The 25,781-nt window shown below is 41.8% G+C and overlaps 1 protein-coding gene across 2 annotated transcripts; it reads right to left on the reverse strand.

Annotated features, from left to right (window-relative positions):
- Positions 1 to 1,056: 1,056 nt before the first annotated feature.
- COPZ2 (COPI coat complex subunit zeta 2) lies at positions 1,057 to 24,941 on the reverse strand. 2 transcript variants are annotated; one of them, XR_006104788.1, is made up of 10 exons: positions 24,754 to 24,941; positions 22,894 to 22,962; positions 20,711 to 20,792; positions 18,534 to 18,625; positions 17,594 to 17,649; positions 15,252 to 15,329; positions 12,274 to 12,325; positions 12,022 to 12,149; positions 6,425 to 6,463; positions 1,057 to 1,612 (listed from the first exon to the last, which is right to left on the reverse strand). XR_006104788.1 is itself a non-coding variant. In XM_042476822.1 (9 exons), the coding sequence occupies exons 1-9, from the start codon at positions 24,865 to 24,867 to the stop codon at positions 1,565 to 1,567; spliced, it is 630 nt and encodes a 209-aa protein (XP_042332756.1). In that variant the 5' UTR covers positions 24,868 to 24,937; the 3' UTR covers positions 1,057 to 1,564. The 2 variants fall into 2 exon arrangements, 1 of the variants encoding a protein (XP_042332756.1); XM_042476822.1 differs by lacking the exon at positions 12,022 to 12,149 and having other exon boundaries at positions 24,754 to 24,937.
- Positions 24,942 to 25,781: the final 840 nt, after the last annotated feature.

Below are 25,781 nucleotides of genomic sequence, written 5' to 3' on the forward strand. Positions count from 1 at the left end.
TAGCTGTAATCTAAAACATCTGGAGTGCACCAGGTTGCCCATGCCTGCTCTAATTTTAGGTTGGCAACTGGGCAGGAGGGTGGGAGAGTGCTACCATGCTACTCAGCTGGTCTGTTTTGCCCAAGGGGCCACTTGTTACTGACTTGTGGATTAGAACAATAAAAAAACATATGGATCCATCACAAAAGCAAATAGTTCACTGTCATATCAATAGCAGTAATTGTCTTGCAACTGCAGTGTCACTTTACCCCAGAAGAGGTCAGGCTAAGAAAGTTTATATCTAGCCTGTCCTGGGCACCACACTTCAAGGATATTGACAAGCTGGAATGTGTCCAGAGGAGGGCAACCACAATGGTGAATGGCACGCAAGTTATACCATATGAGTGGCTTAGGGAGCTGGGTATATTTACCCTGGAGATGTTTAAGACTTGACATGATAGCCATGTTTAAATATTTGAAATAGTGTTACATTGAAGAAGGAGCAAGCTTGTTTTTTGCCACTCCAGAGATTAGGATACAGAACAATGGATTCAAACTACAAGAAAAGAGATTCCACCTCAACATCAGGAAGAACTTGACAGTAAGAGCTGTTTGACAGTGCAACACGCAGCCTTGGAGTGTGGTGGAATCTCCTTCCATGGAGGTTTTTAACAGAAGCTTGATGGCCATCTGTCAGGGGTGCTTTGATTGTGTATTCCTGAACAACAGTGGGTTGGATTGGATGGCCCTTCTGGTCTCTTCCAACTCTATGATTTTTTGCAGCTACAAGGAACCAGGGTAAAAAAGTTGAAAGGAAGCTAGAATTACACCCACAAAATGTTATTACACAGACTGATAGGCATACTTTGACATTTCACATATATCCCACTGCTACATTTAGTCTAAGTGAAACTTCTTCAGAAAATAAACACACACAGAGAAGTTTCCTTTTTGGACTATAACTCCCAGAACCACTTAGCTGGCCTGGTCATTAGAAGATTCTGGGAGTTGTAGTTCAAAAAGTAACTTTGCAAACCTTGCTCCCTTCTACTAGTTCTCCAAAGGATCACAGAGAGATTTGTCCAAATACATATTTTATTTTCAGCCATATTTGGGAAGCTGGAGAAGGGGTGCCACTGATACATTTGAGAATATCATTGTAAAGAATTTGGGTAGCTGCAGACATGGAGTTTAACTGTCTTGTGTTTCCGCATCACTCCTTCTGTCTTCCTTCTTACCAGAAAACAAAACTCTGTTAAAAAAGGGAAGATGAAATAGCTGCCACGGTGCCTTTTGATTGGCAGTGGGAGGGCACGTCTGTCTAGAAACTCATCTTGTGAATGATTAAAGATAGCCATGGTTAGCCACCATCTGTAGTAAGCAACAACAGATTTTGCCATCCACTTTGGAAAAGTTATTCAGATGAGCTTCAGCAGCTTGGTGTCTTCTCATATCATAATAGTCAGCTTCTGGATTCATTGAAAAACTCTCATCCTTTGAGGCTATCAGGAAAGGCTAAACTAGAACAAGGTTAGAAAGTGTAATTCAAAATTTGCCAGTGCTGTGTATTTTGTTTGGGGGTATTTTATTTTAATAAGGACCACTTAATTTGCTCTTTGGCAGACTGAAGGACCTGTGAACAGAAAAGGGGGAGGGGGTGGGAGAGAAGATGGCAGTCAGAACAATTATTAATTCCTCAAGCAATTTGCCCATGGACTAGGCACATCATAGAATTAAGAAAAGTTACTTTGTGGGCTATAACTCTTAGAATCCCTCAGGCAGCATGGCTGTGAGTTGTAGTCAAAAAAAGTAACTTTTCTAGACTCCGCATCCATCCCTAACTGATCCCAAACAGCCTCATGAAAATGTTTTTAGCTTTTGAAATGAAATTGTTTCTAGAATTTGTTTTGTACACTGTCCTGAATGCCTGTTTAAGGTAGTATAAAATTTTTATAAATATATATATATTAAAAATCACTGTTACTTCTATTGTTTATAAATTTGTTGAATCCATCTTAAACACCAAATATGGGGCAGTGTTCTCCAGTACAGCCTGAAGAAAGCAGAAACGACACCTACAACCTCAGCATATATTGCCTCGGGCAAGTGTCTCATTCTGCCCAATGGCAGGGCCAGCTTTGGCTACCCATGCTGTGGACTGTCCTACAAGATCCAAACCATAGCATCCCTCAAGCAGAAAACAGATGCCATTGAAAAATATGCTGTAGCATAAATAACCACAGCAACACAGAGAATGGAAATGAGACCCTATCAGACTTCAGTTGCTGAGTCCAGTTTTCCCAACCAGGCACCCTTTTCCAACTCAATGCCCTTCAGGGGTGTTAAACTACTTCTTCCATCCCCATCTAGCATGGTTGTGGGAGAAACTGTTGCTTATTCCCCTACTACTAAGAGAGAAAGAAAGTGCTAGTTCTCAGGGCCAAGTCTTAGTAAGTCCTGATTCATAATAAGTCCTTGACACTGAAGAATGAAATGTTGGTTGTGTCATTCAAGGAGACCATAAGTCAGCCAGGTGAGGTTGCTTTGCTAAAATGAACACTAGGTGGCAAGTGTGTCTTTTAAGATGAATAAAATGAAGGGGTGGTGGATGAAGAAAAACCCACTGTAAGTTGATAGCTGCCAAGTGTAGAACTTTGTGGGGACCTATGTGTAAGGAGATACCAAGGACCCCCAACCTTTGAGTTGTCTGGTATGTTTTCTGTTAAGCCTAGATGATGTAATTTAGGCTTTTCACACCTGTTGGTAATACTCAAAGATATAGACATGTTACTTAGAATCAGTATGTAGAGAGATCTTGTAGCTCTTTTGAGACTAACTAAAAGAAAGAAGTTGGCAGCATGAGCTTTTGTAGACTTTAGTCTACTTCTTCATAGGCTTATCAACAGGATTCTATATACCATAGCTCCTACACAGCCAGCATAGTATATTGGTTTGAGTGTTGGACTATGATTCTGGAGACCAGGAGCTAGGATTTGGAAACTCACTGCGTGACCTAGGGCAAGTCACACTTTCTCAGTCTCAGGGGAAGGCAAAGGCAACTCTTCCAACAAATCTTGCCAAGAAAACACTATGATAGGGTTGCCTTAGAGTCACCTTAAGTCAGAAACACAACAACAAACACCAATCCTAGGCAGGGCTCCTATTACAGACCTGCAGTAGGGTTTTTCTTTAGATTGGGGTGGGCAATTGTGATAGGTCCAGGGGTCATTGGGGCTGCATAGAAATAAAAAATGCCCCCAGCCCCTGGTCATTGCTGTAAGCCTTGAAAAAATGATAATTTTTAAAATGTTAAAACAGTGCTGTAAAGGTGAATTGCCTCTTTTAGAGGTTTCCAGGAGAGGCAATTCATCCTCTTTTCCCCTCCAAGACAGCAAGGTGAAATCTGACCCAGACACCAGGGATGTGAATGGGAGGAAGGCAAAATGAAAAGTTGACCCCCAATAAGAAGTCTGCCAACCAGTGAAATTTCTCCAGATTTCTATAAGAGTGGGACACTGGAAAGCATTCATGTCTAGAACACTTATATTTGCTGTGTCCACATGCCTTTGGTTACTTTGCCTTTTCTTGGGATGCCTAAACTGATGTTTTAAGTTACTGCAGTGATAGAAAGTTGAGGACTGAAGGAAAAATTCATGCTGGAGGAGTATGGCCTATGGCTGTTGGACTGGGGGACTCTGAGAGCTTCAGGTCTTTTTTTTAATGGAAGTTTTTCAAAGTCTATGGCGGGTTACAAACTGCCATAAAATACGTATTGACTACGTATTAGGGTTAGGAAGGGGCGGTGCTTCCGCACCCCCCTAACCCTAGTACGTAGTCAATACGTATAATATGGTGGCGGCCGTTCCACACGGCTGCCGCCATATTGACGTAGCAGATGCTGTGCGTCCGCATGTCACGCGGCACTTATGACGTCGTGAGTGTGCCATTGGTGCCTCGCGGCATCATAACCACGCCGCAGGAAGAAGCTCCATTTTGGAGCTTCTTTTTTGCTCCATGAGGGAGTCGCGCGGTTTGGCTGCTGCAGCTCCCTCGTGGAACAAACAGCAGCACCGGCAGACTGCTGCAAAGTGGCGGTCTGTAACGCTCCTAAAAGAAACTACCCCCTATTCTCTTACTCTGTCGCATCAATATGAACGTGAACACCTTATAAGGAATCAGCTTTAAAAGTGGAACATAAGTAGTAGGGGAGAATGTTACTGTCTACATTCTCAGCCTCTGTTTGGCCATGCAGTGTTTGGTTACAGGCGGTTTCTCTCATGTTTGTCTCAAGAGAATACTCTGCAGTCCCCTGCATTCATATTCTGTATCCTCTATTGTATAAATTGTCTGGAGGCATGCATGAACACACCTCATTGCCACATGCTGATGGCATGCACATCTAAAAGGAAGGCTGCTTTGCAGTGACTGGGAAAGCCTTGTGGTGATTTTTCCACACTTCTTCCTTGCAGGATTTCAAATGCATGAGTATAAGGCAAATAGATACTTTGGAGACAGGCTACGTACAGCTGTTCAAAGTGACAAAAAGTTGCATTTTACAGGTATGCCCCAGGTTGTTTCCAACATACATCTGAAAGTAATAACTGAGGTGGCTGAGGTTTCCCATGTCAGTGGAGCAGTAAATCCTCCCTGGGTTTTTAATAAAAGGAGCTATCCAAGGGGCTTAACCTATTTGAACTATAGCTTAAACACTGTGCATAGCTCCTTTAAAACAGAGTAGACTCCCTGCGCCACTGTCATGGAAGCCACCAGCTGTCACTATGCCATTTGTTGTTGCTGTTGTTGTTGTTCTGTGCCATCAAGTCATTTCTGACTTATTGGGACACACTGTGTTTTCTAGGCAAGATTCTTCAGAAGAGGTTTGCCATTGCCATCCTGTGAGGCTGAGAGTATGTGACTTGCCCTGTGGGTTTACATGGCTGAGCCAGAATTTGAACCCTGGACTCCAGAGTTGTAGTCTAATGCTCCAACCACTACACCACCTGGCTCTCAAACCTGAGTGTGGCTGCTTATATTCATGCATAAGGGGAAATCTCAGTTGGGTGGGGCACTCTACAATGATTTTCAAAAATGCATTATCACAGAAAAATCCCTAACAACCTAATGAATATTGACAGTAGTTACTGAATGCTGCATGTCTTATGGGGGTGAGATACAGAAAACCAATGAGTGAAATGGAATGGTGCAAAGAAAGAAATTGTACTGAAAGATGGCTTGGCTTGCTGATTGAATCCATGAAGCAGATCACTCCTTCTTGCAACACATGTCTAAATATTCCAGCTCATACAACTGTGCCACCAATTGAGAGAGAGAGCAGAGTATCTCTGCATAAGACAGTAGTCCCCAAATGTTTGGGGAATATTGCCCCCTTTTGTTTTGAGCAACAGCCATAGCACCCTCCCTAAACCTATTTATTTATATTAGGCCTACTGTTTGTGCAGTAGCCAGCCTGCCAGCCAGCCAGCAATGCCTACCTCAGCCACTGTTAGCTCACCTCCTCCTCAGGTTCTCATGTGTGAATACAGCCATGGCAACAGAAGCAGCTCAGGCCTTCTCCTTCCACTTGCCCACACCGACCTTATGCCAGAAGGAAGACCAGCTGGCCAGCTGCTTGGTTGCTGCTTCCAGGGTGACTGGGTGCAAAGGAAACAGCAACTGGGCAGTTGGTCACCTTGGGAGCAGCAACCAAGCAGCTGGTTGAGCAGCAGCTGAGAAGCCTCTCACCAGCACCAGCCTTGCAGCAAACACTGTTATGGGAAAGAGGTTTCTTGGTCAGTGCTTGACTAGGTGCTTGCTTACTGCTCCCTTTGCACCTGGTCACTTTTGGAGTAACCACCAAGCAGCTGGCTGAGGAGAGAAGCCTCTCGCCCTTGCCAGTCTTGCAGCAAAGGCCAATGCAGGTGAGAGGCTTCTTGGTTGTTGCTCCCAAGATGGCCAGGTGCAAAGGAACACACTTCTCCCTAGTAAGGAAGTGTTTAAGTTCTAGAGCTCTTTTGAAGAATTGATCCTGTATACTCCTTCCTGAGACATGTATTCCCAACACAGTTTCGTGTTGTTCCCCCCAGCCAAACAAACATTTTTTCCTACCTCTACTCTTTGCATGTCCATCAACAGAAAACAAGAGCAACAACGCAGGTCGAGACTACCAGCCATGTCCTGGCAAAACTGGCAAAGCTTAAGCAGGGTCCCAAATGTGAAAACTCTTTTTGGCTACCACTTCTCCCAGTCTACCATGTACTCTAACTCCTCATCCTCACCATGGTCCTAAAGGCCTTGTATGCCAATACTATGACTGAAGTCCCACCACCACCACCATCTTTCCCCTCACTGTCCTCCTGGATCTTTCCACCACCCCCAGGGGAACATTACTGCCCATACTGGGAATCACTGGCATAAGACAAACTGCAGATGATTTCAGTAGACTTACCTGAGTGACGCTGTGCTCTGATAAAGAGCCATCATCCACCTAAAATGAGGACAGAAAAGGTTAGGATAGTTCAGAGGGATTACAGTTAATTTTGGGAGAGGTAAATCAAATCACACTAAGTCAAAGGATGCCATAAAAGGCAAGAAGGCTTCCTTAAAAAAGAGTATGTATTGATCAATGAGAAGCATAATGAAGACTACAAATAAATGAACCCAAGAAAGGGGGAGACTGCTGGTATTATTTTATAAATTAAACTTTCTTTTAAACATATTAGAAGAAACTAATCAGTGAAATAGTGGAGACTATTGCAAGATTAAGGTGTTTGCGAGATATATCTGAACCACTTTTGTTGGGAAAGGGGCACATCTGTAAAACGAAGTCAGATACATGGAAAACAGATGGAATTATAGAGCCAACTGACAAATTTTGGATCAACAAGTCACCAGGGCCAAATGACATCAGGGCAAGAGTCCTTAAGGAACTGAAATGTGAAGTTGCTGGGTCTTCAAACAGCTTGAGGCCCGGTCCAGACGGGCCCCAAAGGACTCCCTCATCACGTGCGAGGGGCAGCACTTCTAGATGCCCTTTGTCCCTCGCACATGACGAGGGTGTCAAAATGGCAGTGCTCTGTACAGATGGGTACCACCATTGTTACATAAGTGCCACACGGTGTCCACACAGCACTTACATAATGAGTGTGCCACTGGTGCACTCATTACACTGCTACCAGGGCAGAAAAAGAACCCGCGTGGTTTGTCCGCTGCGTTTTCTCCCTGGCAGAAAACTAGGCGCTGGCAGACTGCCCTTTTGGGGCGGTCTGTACCGGGCCATAGGTATACAAGAGAGCACTAAAATCACCTCCTTGTGAAAAAAATGTTCAGTATCTGATGTAATATTTTTTTTTGAAAGGTACCTAGGATGGTTGAGATACATGAAATTCACCAGCCTTAACAGAAAGCATAACTTGTCTAATTAAAATATATGAAAGAGCAAGCCTTGCTGAAAAAGAATCAGTATGGCTTCTACAGAGAGATGTCCTGCCTCATAAATCTTTTTAAATTCTTTGAGGGATCTAACATATAAGTTTGGTTATCTGACAGGCAATGAACTTTCATAAAGGCTTTTACACAAATGTGGTGGGCCCCAGATCAAAGTGAAAGCTCTCTTATAGGTACAGGGAAATAATATCTCCCCCCTCCATTTGTACTGGGAAAAGTGCAGTTTAACAGTCATAAACAATTCGTTGTAGTTGGAAAGTCAGATTGTTCAGGAGCATGCAATCTCAAAGTAGACAGACAATGAAAAGCTCAACAAGAATCTCTTCAAATGGGTAGATGTTACACTCCCTCAAGGACTTTTCATGACTTTGTCTGTAGGACTCTGTCTAAAACAGGCCATGAATATGAAGCCACTGTAGCTACAGGAGATGGTGGCAGTACACACTAAGACAGAGTTTCAAGATTCCTCAAGAACTGGTAGCCTATCTGCAGAAATTATATTCCCTCCCTCATTCCAATCCACCATCACAGGAGCAACCTCACATGTATAATAATACTTAACACTTTACACTTCTATTCCTATTCATAGTGAACTAAGCACTCTCTAAGCAGTTTGCAATGTCTAAGCCAATTGCCCCCAACAAGCTGGGTACTCATTTTACCGACCTATGAAAGGATGGAAGGTTGAGCCAACTTGGACCCTTTGAGATCAAACTCACACCCTTGTGGCTGCAGTACCAGCATTTAACCCTGCGCCACCGGGGATGACATTTAACAACAACAACAATTTATTTATTTCCCACCTCTTCTCAAGGCTCGAGGCAGGGTGCACCACATTAAAATACTGGGCATTCGCATACTTACCACCCAAGTTTAAAAACAGCAACAACTATGTGGCAGTCTCACATCAGTTTTATGTAAACCAAAACTTGTGTAAGTGGAGAGATCCTTTGCATTTCCTGATTCCAGTCTTGGTTATGCTTACAATACACCCACTGAACCCAACAGGATATAGGTTCATCACAGCAAATCCCACTACTTTCAGTGGATCAACTCTAAATATGACGAAGTGAATTCACCTATTGTCCTTCTGAAGGCATGATTATCCTAGCAGGAGTTTCTTCCTCAAAAAAGCTAGAGAATGACTTCAGTGGCACTACACTAGGTGTAACTGAATTTATGGTCCAGCCTCATGGTGTACAATATTATAATTGGTTCTTCATTGTTCTCCTTTAAAACTGCACTTCACACAGCATGCTTGGAAACACATCCTTGTCGTGCCACACCACACAATCCCATATACACACATGCTAGTGTATATTTTGGAATTAATTCCAAAATGGATGATATGTGCTACACATTTGGCTGCTTTTTTCAAAATATTATTATGTTTTATTTCAGATTATAGATACAAGCCATTCTGAAGGTGATCCCTTTTCCTCAGAACTGTGCGTCCTCAAAGCCAATCCAAAGGGATTGGTCTATTACAATGTTGCACAAAGTTATTCTCCCTTGGACTTTGTTTGAAGGAAGCTCCATTAGTGGAATGGAGTGTGGGTTGTCAATCACTAATAATTTTAAACTTTGGCTTTATACTAAGTCAGACTAATACTTCATTTAGGTCAGTACAGTCTACTCTAACAGCAGCTTTCCAGTATTTTGTATTTATCAGTTCCTCCTGGCACTGAACCTGGGATGTTCTGCATGCAAAGTTCTTCCAACAGCCAGTATGAGCTGTTTCCCAACCCCATTAACCATAGTTAAGAAAAGTTACTCAACTGGACTACAACTTCCAGAATCTTACTGGCCATGTGGAGTTCTGGGAGTTGTAGTTCAATGAAGTAATATTTGCACACTCTGCCAGGTCCTTCACTGAGCCTGCACTTACAGTTATAATTCTATGGCCTCCGCAACAATTACACATTTGGATTTAAGAATAAAAGAAGACTTCAGTTGGATTGAACCAAAGATCCATCTGTTCCAACATCCTGCTTTCCACAGTGGCTGACAGGATGCCTTGTTGCAAGCAGGACATGAGGACAGTAATGCTATTATAGCCCATTAACTGGCAATTCAGAGGCTTGCTGCCTCTTATCCTGGAGTCTGCATATAGTCATTACAACTAGCAGCTACTCACAGCTTTATTCTCAATATATTTGTCAAGTCTTCACTTTAAGCAAAGTTGGTGACAGAAGTATATAGTTTAGCTGCTGCATGATGGATTGGGGAAGGATTAGAATTGTGCTTTTGGAGGTGCAGGTGGATTTAAGCTTCAAGGCTCCCCACTAAACCCTATTTTAAGACAACAATAGTGTACCTAAGAGTGTTGCAGACACATACATGTTTTAAATTCTTTATAACAATAGCTACATTAGCAATGCATATACAAGTTTCCTTTATTTTAATTTTAGGCCCATGAGGGGGAATTTTCAGGGAGGGAGCCATGTTAGTTTGTTGCAGCAAAAACAACATGGAATCTTCTGGCACTTGTAAAGGCTAACAAATGCTATTTGCCATAAACTTGCCATGGACTATAGTCCACATCACCAGTTGCATGGAATGTTGCCTCAGTTGGCTGCTTATTCAACACATGGTTTGATGGATGGATAAATTAATGATTGTATAGAGTGAGGTCAGAAAGTAGGAACAGTAATAATTATTACACTTTAACAGCTGTCATTAAAAAACAGTACTTTGTGCAACACCTGTACTGAAAAAAGCTTTTGTTCCTATTCAAGTCATAGAAAATAGAATTTAATCTGCTGATTAATTATGGTTTAGCTGTTTTGGGAAGGTTTTTTAAACTGGACTACTTATGCTAATTGGCTCTTTGATACAACAGTTTCTATGTTACTATCTCACTACTGCTTATTAACATTGGTTATTAAAACAATTCAGAGATATAGCCATGTTAGTCTGTAGAATCAGTATGTAGAGAGATCTTGTAGCCCCTTTGAGACTAACTGAAAGAAAGAAGTTGGCAGCATGAGCTTTTGCAGACCTAAGTCTGCAAACTTACTATACGTAAACGTACTATATATACTCACATATAAGTCTAGAAATTTTAGTCCAATAATTGACCACAAAGACTTGAGTCGACTTATTCACGGGTCAATGTAAGTACGTTACTTTAACTGATATATACAGTTGTCCCTCACGATTCATGGGGGATCCATTCCGGGCCCCGTCAGGAATTGGAAAACCACAAATATTCAAGCCCCCAATGAAAATAATGATGGTGCATTCCTGTGGGCACAAGAGCCATTTTGTCCCTCCTGGTTTCCCATCCACGGAATTCAAGACTGCGAGCAGGAAGTCAGCAAATCAGGAGGGATAATTGTATATATGTGTATGTATGCGCATATCTATATCTATATCTATCTATCTGTCTATATGAGAGAATGATCTTCTTTTGAAAGGCAAGAGTGTCTTCTGTCCTGGAAGCACTGACCCCCTTTCTATTCTCTCATCCATCCAGTCTTAATGTGAGCACAAATAGTTATGCCTGCTGGAATTTTGTAGGTTCCTTGGCATTGTTTTTCTTTGCTTCATCCTTTAGATCTTTCGTTACATGTCCCTAAGTTTCCCTCGATTTATCCACAGGTCATATAAAAACCATAATTTTTGCCCCAAAACCTGCCTTTGACTTATACATGAGATTGACTTATAGTTGAGATATATGGTTAGTCTATGAAAGCTCATGCTGCCAACTTCTTTCTTTCGGTTAGTCTCAAAGGTGCTACAAGAACTCTCTACTTACTGTTAAAATAATGATCTCTGGACTTTTTTCTTTCAATCCTCTTTGCCTGCACTGATTAGAATGCCACGGATTACCATCCACCTAACTAATTATGAATCTAATAACCTGCTTAATTGTAACTGTAACCTTTCCAGTGAAGGCCAAAAATATTTTGATACATCAGATGGAGCATCAAATTGCTTCTGTCTCCCACTCCAGTGCATAGTCAAGGTGCATAGTACTGAAAGTTAGCCAAATTATTTTGAAAATCTCATGGCCATTTCTCCATGTGTAAGAAAATGTATAACCATAATAAATTAAATAACAGTTTTGCTGCCCCAGAGCTATTGCCTGACACTACCTAGGGTGCATCTACATTGTAGAAATTATGTAGTTCACCACCACTCTGCCATGGCTCCATCCTACAGAATCCTGGCATCAGTAATTTTGTGAGGCACCAGCACTCTTTGGCAGAGAAGCCAAAAGACCTTATAAAACTACAAATCCCAGGATTCTATAGGATGTAGTTACAGCACTTAAGGAGGTGTCAAACTGCATTATTTCTACACTGTAGATGCACCCTTAATGATAGGGACAACCCTCTTCCATTTCCACTCTTCCCAATGTTCTTGTTTTAGAACTTCGAAAAGTTACTTTGCTAATGCAGCTCCCAGAATCCCCCAACCATCAGGACAATGGGGATTCTGGAAATTGTAATTTTTCTTAGCAATTGTCATATGAAAGCCGTGGAGGAACTAGGGACCATGCAGAATGGAGTATAAAGTAAGCAGAACAATTTCGGCCCAGCCAGCAGCCATGCCACTTTAGAACCACATGCTTAGACGGAAGTGATTTCTTACTCCTGCTTCCTGTTTGTGAGAACCATTAGTTATTTGTAGAGCCTCTCAGGTAAAATTTCACTGTGCTCTGCATTACCCACGATGTAGTCAAGGAGGACAAAGCCATAAGGTGCAGGCTCTGGGACTGTCTAGGGTGGAAAGAGTTTCAGGAGGAAGATGAGTGGCTAGACCACAGGTAAAAATATGCAGGCTTATTAAAAACTTAGAAATAAATATACAAAAAACAGGAAAGACAAAAAGAGAATAACTCACTCTGAAATTTAATTTCTGGATGACTTGCTGGGGATCACTTTCTAAAATCACACTAGAACATGAAAAGAGAGAATTTAAGCACACAGGGAAGAAGTAATCTGCAGTTTTGCTAATGGACAACTTTACATATGATTGTATATTAGGGATTCCAAATTATCTCTCCCATTTCCCCCCACCCAGCAACTGTGGCTACCCCTGAATATGTTTCCAAGATATGAAAAATGCATTTTAGCCACTACAGGAGATCCTTAAGAGGGGCCCAATGGGCTGGGACTTTACTTGAAACTAAAGTGAGGATTGTAAAAATGGTACAAGCTTCTATTGTCCAGTGCCTATGACATCAGAAGTGATTGATACCAGTGCAACACTTCTCATCCAATTTTGTGGTATTTTTTTAAAACTCATTTTCTTATTTTACTTTTCAGGTTTGCCTGGCATGAGCAGTGGAATTGTGAGAACAATGACAAGTCCATGAAAAACAAAAGGAGTAAACCCAAGAAAGTTTTTCTGACATGCAGCCATGTCCTAGGACTTTGTGAACTTTCCCCCCATGTTTTTTGGAGGCTGTACTTCAACGCAGTTCTTCTTCCTGAAATGGAGATGTTTCCTTTTCCTCCAAAATCCTGAACTGAACAATCCTGTACACCAGAAGTGAGTAATTTACAGGGCCACATAGCGCTCCCCAGTGAGTGATCAGTTCAGATCTCTGGCAAGCATGATCTGTCCTTTCCCTGACAATGGGTGAGTGAAAGAACAGTGGAAGGGATGGGAGGAGAGAAAATGCAGGGAATGTGTGGAAGAGAAAACAATAATGCGGAAAGTGAGGGGTCTTTTTTTTAGCATGTTGATGCGAATCAGCTCACTCACAGATTCTGGGTTTCTTATTCACACTATGGAACCGCATTGATCCAGTTCAATGTGCATTTCTGAAAATTCAGCTGTTCACATATGCAAACATTCAAATAAGATGGAATCAACCATGTAAATGCATTTGCAGCATTTTATCCCAAGTCTATTCAGGTTTATTTACACTGATTACTTATACTACTGATGATATGGATCTTTTTTTAAAAATTGGGGAAAAGCCAAATATCAATTATCCCGGATTTTGAGAGTTTTTGGCAGTCCCCCCTCTAAACTTAATCCGGTGCATTTGGGATATTTGTGAACTGGCCGAACCCAAAGGGTGCTCAACAATGGCTCCTTTTCATCCTGGAGAGAAGTGACCAGTGGGGTCCCACAGAGTTCTATTCTGGGCCCAGTGCTATTCAACATCTTTATCAATGACTTGGAGGACAGAATTGGGGGCATACTTATCCAATTTGCAGATGACACCAAATTAGGAGGAGTAGCTAATACCCCAGAGGACAGGATCAAAATTCAAAATGACTGAACAGAGTAGAAAGCTGGGCCAAAGCTAACAAAATGAATTTCAACAAGGAGAAATGCAAGGTACTGTACTTAGGGTGGAAAAATGAAATGAATAGATATAGGATGGGTGACACCTGGTTGAACAAGACTTATATGTGTGAAAGGGATCTGAGAGTTCAAGTAGACCACAAATTGAACATGAGTCAACAGTGCAATGCGGCAGCTAACAAGGCCAATGAAATTTTAGGCTGCATCAATAAAAGTATAGTGTCTAGATCAAGATAAGTAATAGTGCCATTCTATTCTGCTCCGGTCAAGCCCCACCTGGAATATTGTGTCCAGTTCTGGGCACCACAGTTTAAAAAGGATGTTGAGAAACCAGAGCATGTCCAAAGGACAGTGACTAAAATGGTGAAGGGTCTGGAAACCATGCCCTACGAAGAATGACTTAGGGCGCTGGGGATGTTTAGCCTGGAGAAAAGAAGGTTAAAAGGTGATATGATAGCCCTATTTAAATACTTGAAGGGATGTCATATTGAGAAGGGAGGTAACTTGTTTTCTGCTACTCCAGAGACTAGGACCCGGAGCAATGGATGCAAGCTCCAGGAAAAGAGATTCCACCTCAAAATTAGGAGGAACTTCCTGACAGTAAGGGCTGTTTGACAGTGGAACAAACTCCCTCAGAGTGTAGTGGAGTCTCCTTCCTTAGAGGTCTTTAAAAAGAGGCTGGATGGCCATCTGTTGGGGATGATTTGATTGAGATTTCCTGCATGGCAGGAGGTTGGACTGGATGGCCCTTGCGGTCTCTTCCAACTCTATGATACTATGATTCTAACAGTGATTTATACTGGATTCATCCTGGATTATTTTTACAGTGTGAATAACACCTGAGAGTGCTTAAAAAAAGATGTTCCTATCTAGTTTTGGATGTGGCCACAAGCGGTTTCCATGTCACAGAATACTTTAAAAGAAGTTATCCTTTACTTTAGGGATAGGGTTCAACACCATGGGCATCTTCTTTAAAATATGGGCTGTGATCACTCTGTTCTGGGTTTTATTCCAGATTTCTAAAGTCTGGTATCAGTGCACCTATCACATGGTACCCATCAGCCACCATTTCACAGCTTCTCCTACCTCAATACTGGACATAGCACTACCCATTATGTGGTCTCTGAAAAATCATCCCAGAGAGAATGCAGGAAGTTTACCTTTGGACCACCACAATGGCACATTTTAAATCATGAACTGAATTAACAATTTGAACTGGATTCATTATTTGGGATTGTTTTAACTGGATGTTTTAAAAGCAGCTAATTAATAAGATTGACATAGTCACTGGACAATATCTGTTTTTACCCTAATTAGTTTGATGAGCTGTGGCACAGTCATATATCCAGCCCTAAAAACTGAAGGTGTCATTATGAGGCAATCTGTTCATATTTATGAAAATTATTCAACAGTAGGAAAGGCTTCTGGGGCCATACTGGTATGTGTACTGAATCTGAATTTCTTCTGAGTAATTTCCCTGTGATTGCATTATTGTGCTCGCTTGCCCATCCCACTTAATAGGATATTTTGCCTTTTCAATCCTTTCCCATGAATCTCACCCGCCATCAACGATCTCATCCACCACAAGAAATACCCCGTCCATATTCTCCAGCAGTGCTCGCTTCTCCACATTCTTTCTAAACACAAAACAAAATGTAATAGCAGTCAGTCCCACTGATGTGTTATCTATACCAGGGATGGAGAATGTGTGGCCCTCCAGAAGTTGTTGGACTGTACCTCCCATCATCCTCCACCATTAGCTATGATGGTTAGGGCTGATGATCAATAACATTTGAGGGACTATAAATTGTCCACACCAGTCTGGACTATAGATTTAAATCAGAGTATAATTCATTTCCAATGGTACCCTAGAAACTATCATTCTAGGGACTGCTAAGGAACAATTGTCAGTACCTCACCAAACTATGATTCTCAGATTTCCCTGGAAAAAATCGCGTAAATTAATACTGTAAATCCAAACCAAGAGGAATAAGCAATTTATATGAGGGGCAAAAAAGAGAGAGAAAGAATCCCACTACAAACAGCATTTGTTCCAGACATGATCACAGAGCTTAGGAGACACTGCTTTTGGAGGGACTAAAATGCCCAGAATCCCACAGCTGGCATAACTATGCTGGCTAGGGAATTCTGGGAGCTGTAGCTGGAAAACATAACTTCTGGTTACAGCAACCATCTTGTCTGAGGAGTAGGAATAGGGGGCTCTTCCCTGGCTCTGTCTGTACTATACTTGATTTCTAATCACTGTGTTCTAAACTGTGTGAAATACTCTTTGGGATCTGGTGAATGAAAAGAGTTGCTTTGATGCTTTTTTTTGTTGCTCCCAATTAGAAACAGGCCTTCTCTGCAGACTTGTATATGTGCATGCATGCATGCATAAGTACATACATGGATCTAAGTAGGGTTCTGACTGTTAGCTTTTGCTACAGCAGGAAGACTTCTGGACTTCTCTGATTAGGAGCCAAAGGTGATATATGAGAACTATTTACTTATTTATTTCTGAAATGTATACTTTGCCCTTTAATGGATGATTAGCTTTCTTAAGGCAGTTGACAATAAGGTGTTTGTTTCTGAATTACAAAAGCAGGATTTTTAAAAGGTCAAATAATACAACCTTGCAGACATATTAAAAAAATTTAAACCTAGAGGTGCTTAAGAATGATTGAACTTTTAAAACAAGTCTTTGGCACCAAATGTATTTATTTACCTATTCATTTGTACATTTTTTCATGTGCATGCTTACTTTCTTTCAATGAATGTGCATAGCACACAAGGCTCTCCCCTGTTCAGCCTCATGAGAAACATTTGAGGGAGGGTAGGTTGAGAATGAGTGAGTGGCCAAGGTCTCTCAGTGCATTTCATGGCTCAGGCTGAATGCACACTGCAGAAATAATCTAGTTTGACCCCACTTTAACTGTCATGGCTCAATGCTATGGAATTCTGGGAATTGTAGTTTTGTGTGGCGTTTAGCCTTTCCTGTCAGAGAGCTCCTGGTCAAAGAGGATTATTTTTGCAATGCAGGTGCAGCCCCAATGAGGACTTAAGTCCAGGTCCGGTACTTTTGCCACTATGGTCAAAAACACACTGCAGAAATGATCCAGTGTGAGATCGCTTTAACTGCCCTGGCTCAGTTCTAGGGAATTCTAGGAACTTTAGTTTTGTGAGACATTTAGCCTTCTCTGTCAGTGAGCTCTGATGCCACAATAAACTACAATTCCCAGGACTCCCTAGCACTGAGCCAGGACAATTGAAGTGGTCTCAAATTGTATTATTGCTGCAGTCTGTTTTGGACTTATATGTCACAATGGCTGTGATAGTAAAACAGGTGCCATGTAATCTTCTTTAGAAGAGATTCTATAGGCAGGGAGCCACTACTGAAAAGACCCTCTAATCTTATAGATCTTTGTGGACAGTAAGGCTGATATTGGAAGAAATGGATGGTGTATCAAGGGAAGTGTTTTGAGAAAGAAAATAGTGTCTAGCTAATATAATATTTTGCAGACAATTCGTTCTCAAAACACTGAGATATTTTCTGTGCCAATTTCACTGAAATGAATTAAAACTGAGGACTGCTTGAGTTCCCAGGTTTCCAGTGCAGCAGGGCCAGACAGGAACATTTGCCATCTGCATCATACAGTTTGGCTTGCCTGCTTGAGCCATCTGAAGCTCTTTATCCTAAGCTACAGGCATTTTTTCCACAGTGTACCAGGTCTTTGTTTGTGCAAACCACAAGTCCAGAATAAGTGACATGGTTCCGCCTATACATTTCAGCACACAGACAGACTATCTTGTTTTGTTACTGTTGTTTTATATTTCCATTCTGAAATTTTAGATTTTAGTGCAATGGTCTTTGATCTTGACCAGGATTAGCAATGATACTCACCGCAGCATGTGACTCAGAGATTCAAAAAGACAGCTGAGAACTGATGTTAGCATCAGCTATAAAATAAGCAAGGAAAGAAAAAAAGGCTCATAATCAACAAAAAACTAAATCAAGTGGTCTATTACTGCTAAATTCAAACTTTTCCCTAACCATATGCCAGCTGACTTCCACACATGGGCACCATAACTATGCTCTGACATTGCTTTTTTAAAAACCATTCGAAGGCTGAATCAAATAGTGATACCATATGGCACATAATATACTGTTATAGTATTTGGCAATGATCTTCTATCTGCATACTATATTTCTATAGGTTTTTTTTCAGGGTCCAGTTCAGCAGCTTGAATGAGAAGCTTCCTCCTCCTATGTCTAATTTTTTCCTTTTCAACATGGCCATGATGTTAGTGCTGAATTTCTCCCTAACTGCAAGTGTTTCTGCCTAGCCACATGCTAGCTAACATACAGAACAGGACAGAGATTGCTTCCACATGAGTCTCTAGCTGTGCTGCAGCATTGCTTTTCTAAAATCATCTATAAACAGAGAATCAATATGGTGATTCCACTGAGTGCTTAATATATTGTGTAGGAGTGTAGTGTTTCTCTGTATAAGACGCTGCTGTGATGTTTATTCAGGGTCTGTCCAGCCAAGATCACCTCTGATTTGAATTAGAACCATCTTCCTTATAACTTTTGCCTCCAATTGCTTGTTGTTCAACATAGCTGTGACACTACAGATGAATTTTCCCCCAAACTACATTTATTCTTAACTAATGATAAATTAAGGCTGAATAGATGAATTCTGAAAAGGAGAAATGTGTGAGACGGATAAGTGGAAAGTAAACAAAGCCAAAGTACAGATTAAGAAGTTTAGAATATTCCTTAGCCACTCTTTTGCTTATTACCAGACTGGCTAAAATCAGTTCTCAGAGGAGACATTTACCTCATTTTCATGTGGACTCCCTACCACATAAAAGAAAAGATCAATGCTGTTTTTATAGACAATGGTCAGGCCTTCCAAGAAAGCAATCTCACCTGAGGAGGAATTTTAAAAGAAAAAGAGAGAATTATTAAGTGGAGAGATAGAAGGTCTTGAGGAGCCTTGCAACTCCACCAAGCTTTATCTCATTTTCTGCTAAATTTACTTATGATTGGATTTTTTACCCATATTACAGCTTATAAGCAGACAGAACTAGAACAAGTGAGGTCTTTAATGATTACCTTCAAACCAGTGGGAGACAGACTATTTTCCTTTAAATGACTATTAATTCTATACATAGAGATCTTGTAGCACATTTGAGACTAACTGAAAGAAAGAATTTGGCAGCATGAGTTTTCATATACTTTAGTCTACTTCCTCAGATGTATTAACGCATGTGATGCACTAATGCATCTGAGGAAGTAGACTGAAGTCTATGAAAGCTCATGCTGCCAATTTCTTTCTTTCAGTTAGTCTCAAAGGTGCTACAAGATCTCTCTCTATGTACTGATTCTACAGACTAACACAGCTATATCTTTGAATTCTATTAATTCTGTAGTAATCAAAGCTGCTCCTAACCTGAAAAGCTGGATTGTCTACCCCATTTAGCTACATCAAGCCCTATCTCATCACATCCTAATATGACACCACCATCATAGCATGGCACCTTTGCTAAGGGCCCAGGACTAGAAACCTGGTGGAGACGCAGTAGCCTTTCATTCAAGACACAGTTTTGCCATAATTAAATATCAAACAAAACAAACCTTGCCCAGGTCACACCAGTTTCCTACACTTAGCCTGGCACTCTGTGACTAAGAGGCAAAGATGGGAGGGAGTCTCCTTTTTAATCCTTAGAAAGTGTATGCAACTACCAGGAGGAGACAGTGTACAATATACAACCTGCCTCTGGTAATGTGCAGGGATGCATCCTAGGCAGGGTGACCTGATGTCATAACTACAAAGGGGGACAAGACACTGCAAAATGTGGGACATTCAAGAAAAATGTAGATAACAGTTAATTTCATATGGTTTATTTACAGTTATACTGCATATATTGTATTTTATTGTGTAGTCAATCTTATTTTTCAGTTGAACTTATCTTCATTAAAATGCCTTCTTAGGTTACAGCATACTTATGGAACTCTGAGCAAGACAAATGTTTAAAATTCTACTTTACCAGAAAAAAAACCCTTCACTGAATCTAAATTATTCTTTTCATTTGTCCATTGTGCTAAAATTAAGGGAAAAGCCATTCAACATTTGCACTGTGTCCTCAGGCAGTCCATTGCCTAACATGTTTGCTGTCCTTTTCCCCTCTGAGAAACAAATGTGCCCTGAGCTCTGCAGATAAATTTTGTCTGCTGCTGCTGCTCCTAGGGGAAAAAAAACTTTAGAAGGATCCCTCCTATCCCTTGAAGACAGGTCCCCATTTGTCAAAGGGGAACAACAACTGCTATTATTCAATGGGCTTCTTAGTCATGTTCAAAATGGAGGACATTTTGGAATTCCTCTAGGACAGAAGGTTAATATGTAGGACATTGTCTTGGAAAAGGGGGGTATCTGGTAACCCTGAGTCTAGGCAACTGCTCTCAGATTTGGCTGCAGATGTTGAGGCATATGAGGATATTTGGGAAGACTCACCTCCAAATTGCCAATTTTGGTGTTATTTTGGATAATTTATAACTTTTACCCCAAAATTTAATTACTCCCTCCCCAGATTTGGGTTTGGGGTCTTAGTGGTGTCTTGTGGGGCTATGCAAATGTAAAGCTCATCCTTTTCCAACCTGGTAGCCTTCAGGTGTGCTGGATTACCAATCCCAACTCCCTACATGTCTGGGGAAGATACGATATATAGTCTGTCATACATCAAGGGCACCAGATTGGGTCAGGATTAGGTAACTATGGCCCTTCAAGGATTTCGTATTGCAGGTCCCACAGTGCCTCACCATTAGACATTCTGGCTTGGGATAACTTGAGCTGTAAGCCAAAGGCTATTTAGAGGGCCTCAGTTTCCCACCCCTTGAGACTTGAGGTGGACAAAGAGGCTGAACGTGGTAGGCCAAGTACTGTAGATGCTGCTCAACAGGCTGGATTATGGGTTGCCAGTTGCCAATATCTGTTTGATGTAGCTGCTTACTTACTATCAGTCTTGTGGGTTTTCTTGAAGACGTTTCTCTCAAATCTCTTCTGTTCTTTCGTGGATGGAAACGTGTCATCATAATACTGTGAATAATTAAAGCAACCGACTTAAGAGAAGGATGAGGCAGCATAGGAGGCCAATGCATTAGTCCATTTTTGGAAGTCCCATAAATAATGGATGATTACAGAGGACCATATTATCTCACCTGGTATAACACAGCTGCTTAGGTTAGTCTTCTTACATAAACACAGTAACAAAACAACCTGTGCCTCTTTATAGGGAAATAAGCCCCACTGAGTTCAGTGGGGCTTACTCCATGGAAAAAGAGTTTAGGATTGTAGCCATAGGGAGTAGGTCCTACTGGGCATAGTGGGATTTAGCTCCAGGTAAACATAGATAAGATTTCACTGGAAAAGGGAACTCTTCCCAGAAATGAGTGCACAAAGTTGTTGAACTCATAAGATGCTTGACTGCAACCTGAAGAAATAAATCCCCAACTAAATAGCTACAAAGAGAAGCAGCAGGGCTGGACCTATCATTAGGCAGAGTGAGGCGATGGCCTCAGAGAGAAAATTCTGTCAGAGCACAGAGAATGAAAACCAAGTGTAGGGAGCAAAGAGATGTGCGTGTGGCATTGTTTTGCACTACACCCCCCTTCTTGTAGCTTTTCCTCTAGTGAAGCAAGGAATCTTGCCTCACTACCAGAACTGAAGAAACATATAAAAAGTCAAACTGGTTGGCTCTATGTACTTGGAACTGGGTTGAGGCAAAATCAAGTCCTTCATTTCCTGAAATAACAATATATTGTGCTAGTCCTGAAGAGCCTTATAGCTGGAGTCACTAAAGCCATAGTAGCCAAGAATTTGTTTCTAGCTATCTGATGTTTCGGAGTTTAAAAAAGCAGGTTAATGCTGTCTTCTATGTTGGTGTTGTGTGTCTTCAAAGTAGTTTTTGACATATTGTGATCCTATAATAGGGTTTTCTTGGCAAGTTCCTTCAAAGGGGATTTGCCATTGCCGTCCTCTAAGGTTCAGAGAGTGTGACTTACCTAATGTCACCCACTGAGTTTCTATGGCCAAGGAGGGATTTAAACTCTGGTCTCTAGAATCCTAGTCCAGCACTCAAACCACTACATCACACTGGCTCTCACTTGTCTTCTATACATTCTCCTATAAAGTATCTGGTTGAATTTTGTATAGCTGAGCTGTGAATCAAGTGCACCTCCAGATGGTGTTGAACTGCAACTCTCAGCAGCCCAATCCAGCATAGCCAATGGGTGAGGAATGCTTTGCACTGCAGCCCAAGAAGAACATCTTGTGGGCTGCACAGTTCTCACATATGATGTATAGCAGGGTATTAATTCTAGGATGTAAAAAGCAGCCCCATCCCAAGGGAGCCAGAGAATGGTCTGAGAGCATATTTTATTTATGGATTGATGCTCTTATGTTGTTAAAATTAGTTGAGTGTCATCCCGGTTGGAATCTGAGATTGTTTGGGAGCCTCAGGTACATGGCTCCAATCTTTTCAAAGGAAGACTAAGATATGTATCGTTTGTAAATGGTGGATGAGAGACCCGACATGTGGGGTTAGGACTCTGGTAGACTAGGGTTGAAATCTCTGCTCAGCTATGGAAATCCTCTGGGTGACTTTGGAGAAGTCACATTAGAGGAAGGCAATGGCAAACCTCCTCTGAATAAATCTTGCCAAGAAATCACTTAGATTGGTTTACCTTAAACTGGAATCATCTTGAAGCACATAATAATAACTGTTGGACAGTTAGAATAAAATAAATCTAACATCCCATCTCTGATATGTGCCTGTTTCTGACAGTTATAAGGATCTTTCCAAAGGGAAATAGAGAGGCAACTACCCACCTACAAAATGGTTTTCATAACAGTGTTACAGACAGGCCAAAATAAAGCTGCTTTGGATCATTTTGGAGGTATGCTGTTTAAATGATGCATGCATCCTAAGAGTCCGGAAGCTGTGCCAAAGCCACGCTCCAGTCCTCAAGATTGGAGTGTGGCTTTGGTGTTGCTTCCGGACTCTTAGGACACATGCATCATTTAAACAGCATACCTCCAAAGTGACCTGAAGCAGCTTTATTTTGGCCTGTCTGTATGGAACCAATGTCTTAGACAAAGGTGAACTGGATTTTAAATAAAATGTCTGGATGTACCTTACCTTAGCCAAAAGTCGCTGCCCAAGGCTGTCCAAGATAAAAATTGCCTTGACCGTGTAAAGGGATGGTTCCTAGGAACAAGATAATTTAGTTTTATTTATGGTCCAGAATAAGAAAGTACAAATGACAGTCTTCCCCACTGTGCAACAAAAAGTGAAACCCATTAAATTACCCATTTATTCTATGCGAATCTGATCTTTGTTTAACTTCTGTATATTCCCACCACTCTTTCCATGTGTTTTTTGAGACCGCTTTAACTGCCCTGGCTCAATGTTAGGGAATATCTTAAACTACACAAGATGTAGAATTCAAAGATATAGCCATGTTAATCTTTAGAATCAGTACATAGAGAAATCTCATAGCACCTTTGAGACTCACTGAAAGAAAGAAATTGGCAGCATGAGCTTTTGTAGACTTCAGTCTACGAAATGCATCTGAGAGAGTAGACTGAAATCTAGAAAAACTCATGTTGCCAATTTCTTTCTTTCAGTGAGTCTCAAAGGTGCTACATGACCTCTCTACAGACTAAATAGAAAGAAGTTGGCAACATGAGTTTTCGTAGACTTCAGTCTACTTCCTCAGATGCATCTGCATAAGATGTAGCTTTGAGAGACATTTAGCCTTCTCTGTCAGAGAACTCTGATGCCACGATAAATTACCATTTCCAGGATTCCCTATCAGTTTCAAACTGGATGATTTCTGCAGCATGTTTTGGACCTAAGGCAGGAATCATCCAGTTGGAGACGACTTAAGCCGCCCTGCTCAATGCTGGCTAATTCTATTAAATGCAAATCCAATAACATCCAAACCAGGATACCTTTCTTGGACCAACCCAAATGCACAATATGCACAATATACACATTGCAAGCCTTTGAACTTACACTGGCTTCTTCATCAGGCAAAAAGGAGGAAGAAATGGAAGATGTTAGTCTTGGGGCCTGCATTTTCTGTCTCTGGTCTTAGTTCAGATGGTTGGGAGGGCTATTTGCAGGCTGGTACCTCCCCCTTTGGCCATGTGGTCACTGGGAGATTCTCAAAGTGAAGGAAAGGTAATGTCCATTTGCAATTCAAAGAAGAGGTTTCTTTGGAATCCAGCATGTCTCCTTCCTTTGTGAAGCCACAGGCTCCTATGTGTTAGAGGACACTGGATTTCTCAAGAAGTCTTCATGTTTTGCCTCAGGAAAACTTTAGGTGGTGTAGTGGTAAAGCATGCCAACATTAGAAAAAATTGTGTTGGCCATTTAGCAAATCCAATAACATTCAAACAATGATACCTTTATTGGACCAACCAAAATGCACAATTACATGTTGCAATTGCAAGCTTTCGAAGTCACACTGTTTCCTTCATCGGGCAAACAGGGGAAAGGAAGGGAAGATGTTAAGTCTTAGGGCCTGCATTCTCAAAGTCAAGGAAATTTAGGCTGCATCCACACTGGAGAAATAACCCGGTTTGGCAGCGCTTTAACTCTTTGTCTAACTGTTTGCTATGGAATTCTGGGAGTTGGAGTTTGTTGTGGGGCCCAGAGAATTCCATAGCCTTGAGCCAGAAAAGAGTTAAACCAGTGCCAAACCGGGTTATTTCTCCAGTGTGGATGCAGCCTTAATGTCCATTTGCAACTCAGAGAAGATGTTTCCTTGGAACCCAGCATGGCTCTCTGATAAGGAAGGCTCAATGTCCCACAACACTACACTTCCCAGAATTCCATAGCCTTGAGCCAAGGCAGTGCGAGTGGTCCCAAACCGGATTATTCGTCCAGTGTGGATGCATCCCCTCTCTGTTTATCTCTCTCTCTGTGTGTCTGTCTCCGCCCTCCTCCTCCTCCTCCTCCTTCCCTTTCGCTGGCTGTCCCCTCCCCTCCTACCAGCTTCTGCCCCGGGGGGCTTTCCATGGCTGGCCCTTCCCTTCCTCCGCTTTCCTTGGCAGGGAGGCCGAGGGGGTCGTGCTGCTGACGTGGCCGGGCCTCTGCCTTATGCATCCCGGCTCCTTCCAAGGCAAGAGGTGGGCTCTGCTGCTGGCCTTGTGGGGCTGCTCCGCCCAGACTGGGCCTTGCGGGGGGGGGCGGCCAAGCTCCCCCTCCTTCAGCCCAGCTGCCAGGCAAGAACAAGGCTGGGGCTCTTGCTTGTTGTTGTGGTTGTTGTTGTTGTGGGCCTTCAAGTCCTTCCCGACTTATGGCGACCCTAAGGAGACCCTATCAGGGGGGTTTCCTTGGGAAGGTTTGTCCAGAGGAGGTTTGCCCTTGCTGTCCTCTGAGGCTGAGAGAGTGTGACTTGCCCGAACCAGTGGCATAGTATTAAAAAGAGCATTTAAATCTAGAATTACTGGCTTCTTTGTGTTAGGAAAAATTGACTATTTTGAAGGAAAGCGCTCTGAGAAAATAGAGTTTTCAACACCACTTGGGAATCCGTCTTTTGGACTACGTCCTAAAACCCTAGAACGAAGGAATTTTGAGCATTTAAGTCTAAAAACTAATCTTTATATGCTGTTGTGTAAAATTTCTTGGAGGGGCAGTGTCCTTTCAATCTGGATTTCCAGGTGAGGTAAACAACTCATGGTTGTGTGGTGGGAGGATAGAAAGTCTACCTGGAGAGATTAAAAAAGCAAGGGTGCAGCATGAGTGGCATCAAGCAATACCCGCTTCCTTAGTTCAAAATACTTATAACCAGAAACCCCTTAGAACCCTTTTAATCTTCAGATGCACTCAAACTGAAAACTATTTTCCTTTTGCAAGGCAAACCTGTTTCACAGCTTCCTCCAATCCTGCAAAATCAGTACATACTGCCCTGTCAAACAGGGAAGGTGACCTGATAGATAAATTGCCCGGAGTTAGCATAATTGTTCTTGGTCAACCTGTTCATTCAAAGAAAGGCTTTGTTGAATAGGACTGAATGG

The sequence above is a fragment of the Sceloporus undulatus genome, chromosome 6 (assembly GCF_019175285.1).
Source record: "Sceloporus undulatus isolate JIND9_A2432 ecotype Alabama chromosome 6, SceUnd_v1.1, whole genome shotgun sequence".
In the NCBI taxonomy this organism is placed as follows: domain Eukaryota; kingdom Metazoa; phylum Chordata; class Lepidosauria; order Squamata; family Phrynosomatidae; genus Sceloporus; species Sceloporus undulatus.

Coding starts and splice junctions, on each gene's coding strand:
- COPZ2 (XM_042476822.1), bottom strand. CDS start 24,867: ATGCATAAGGCAGAGGCCCGGCCACGTCAGCAGCACGACCCCCTCGGC. Junction 22,963..24,753: donor GCCCCCCGGGGCAGAAGCTG/GTAGGAGGGGAG, acceptor TCTTGTTCCTAG/GAACCATCCCTTTACACGGT. Junction 20,793..22,893: donor GGCAGCGACTTTTGGCTAAG/GTAAGGTACATC, acceptor AATTATTCACAG/TATTATGATGACACGTTTCC.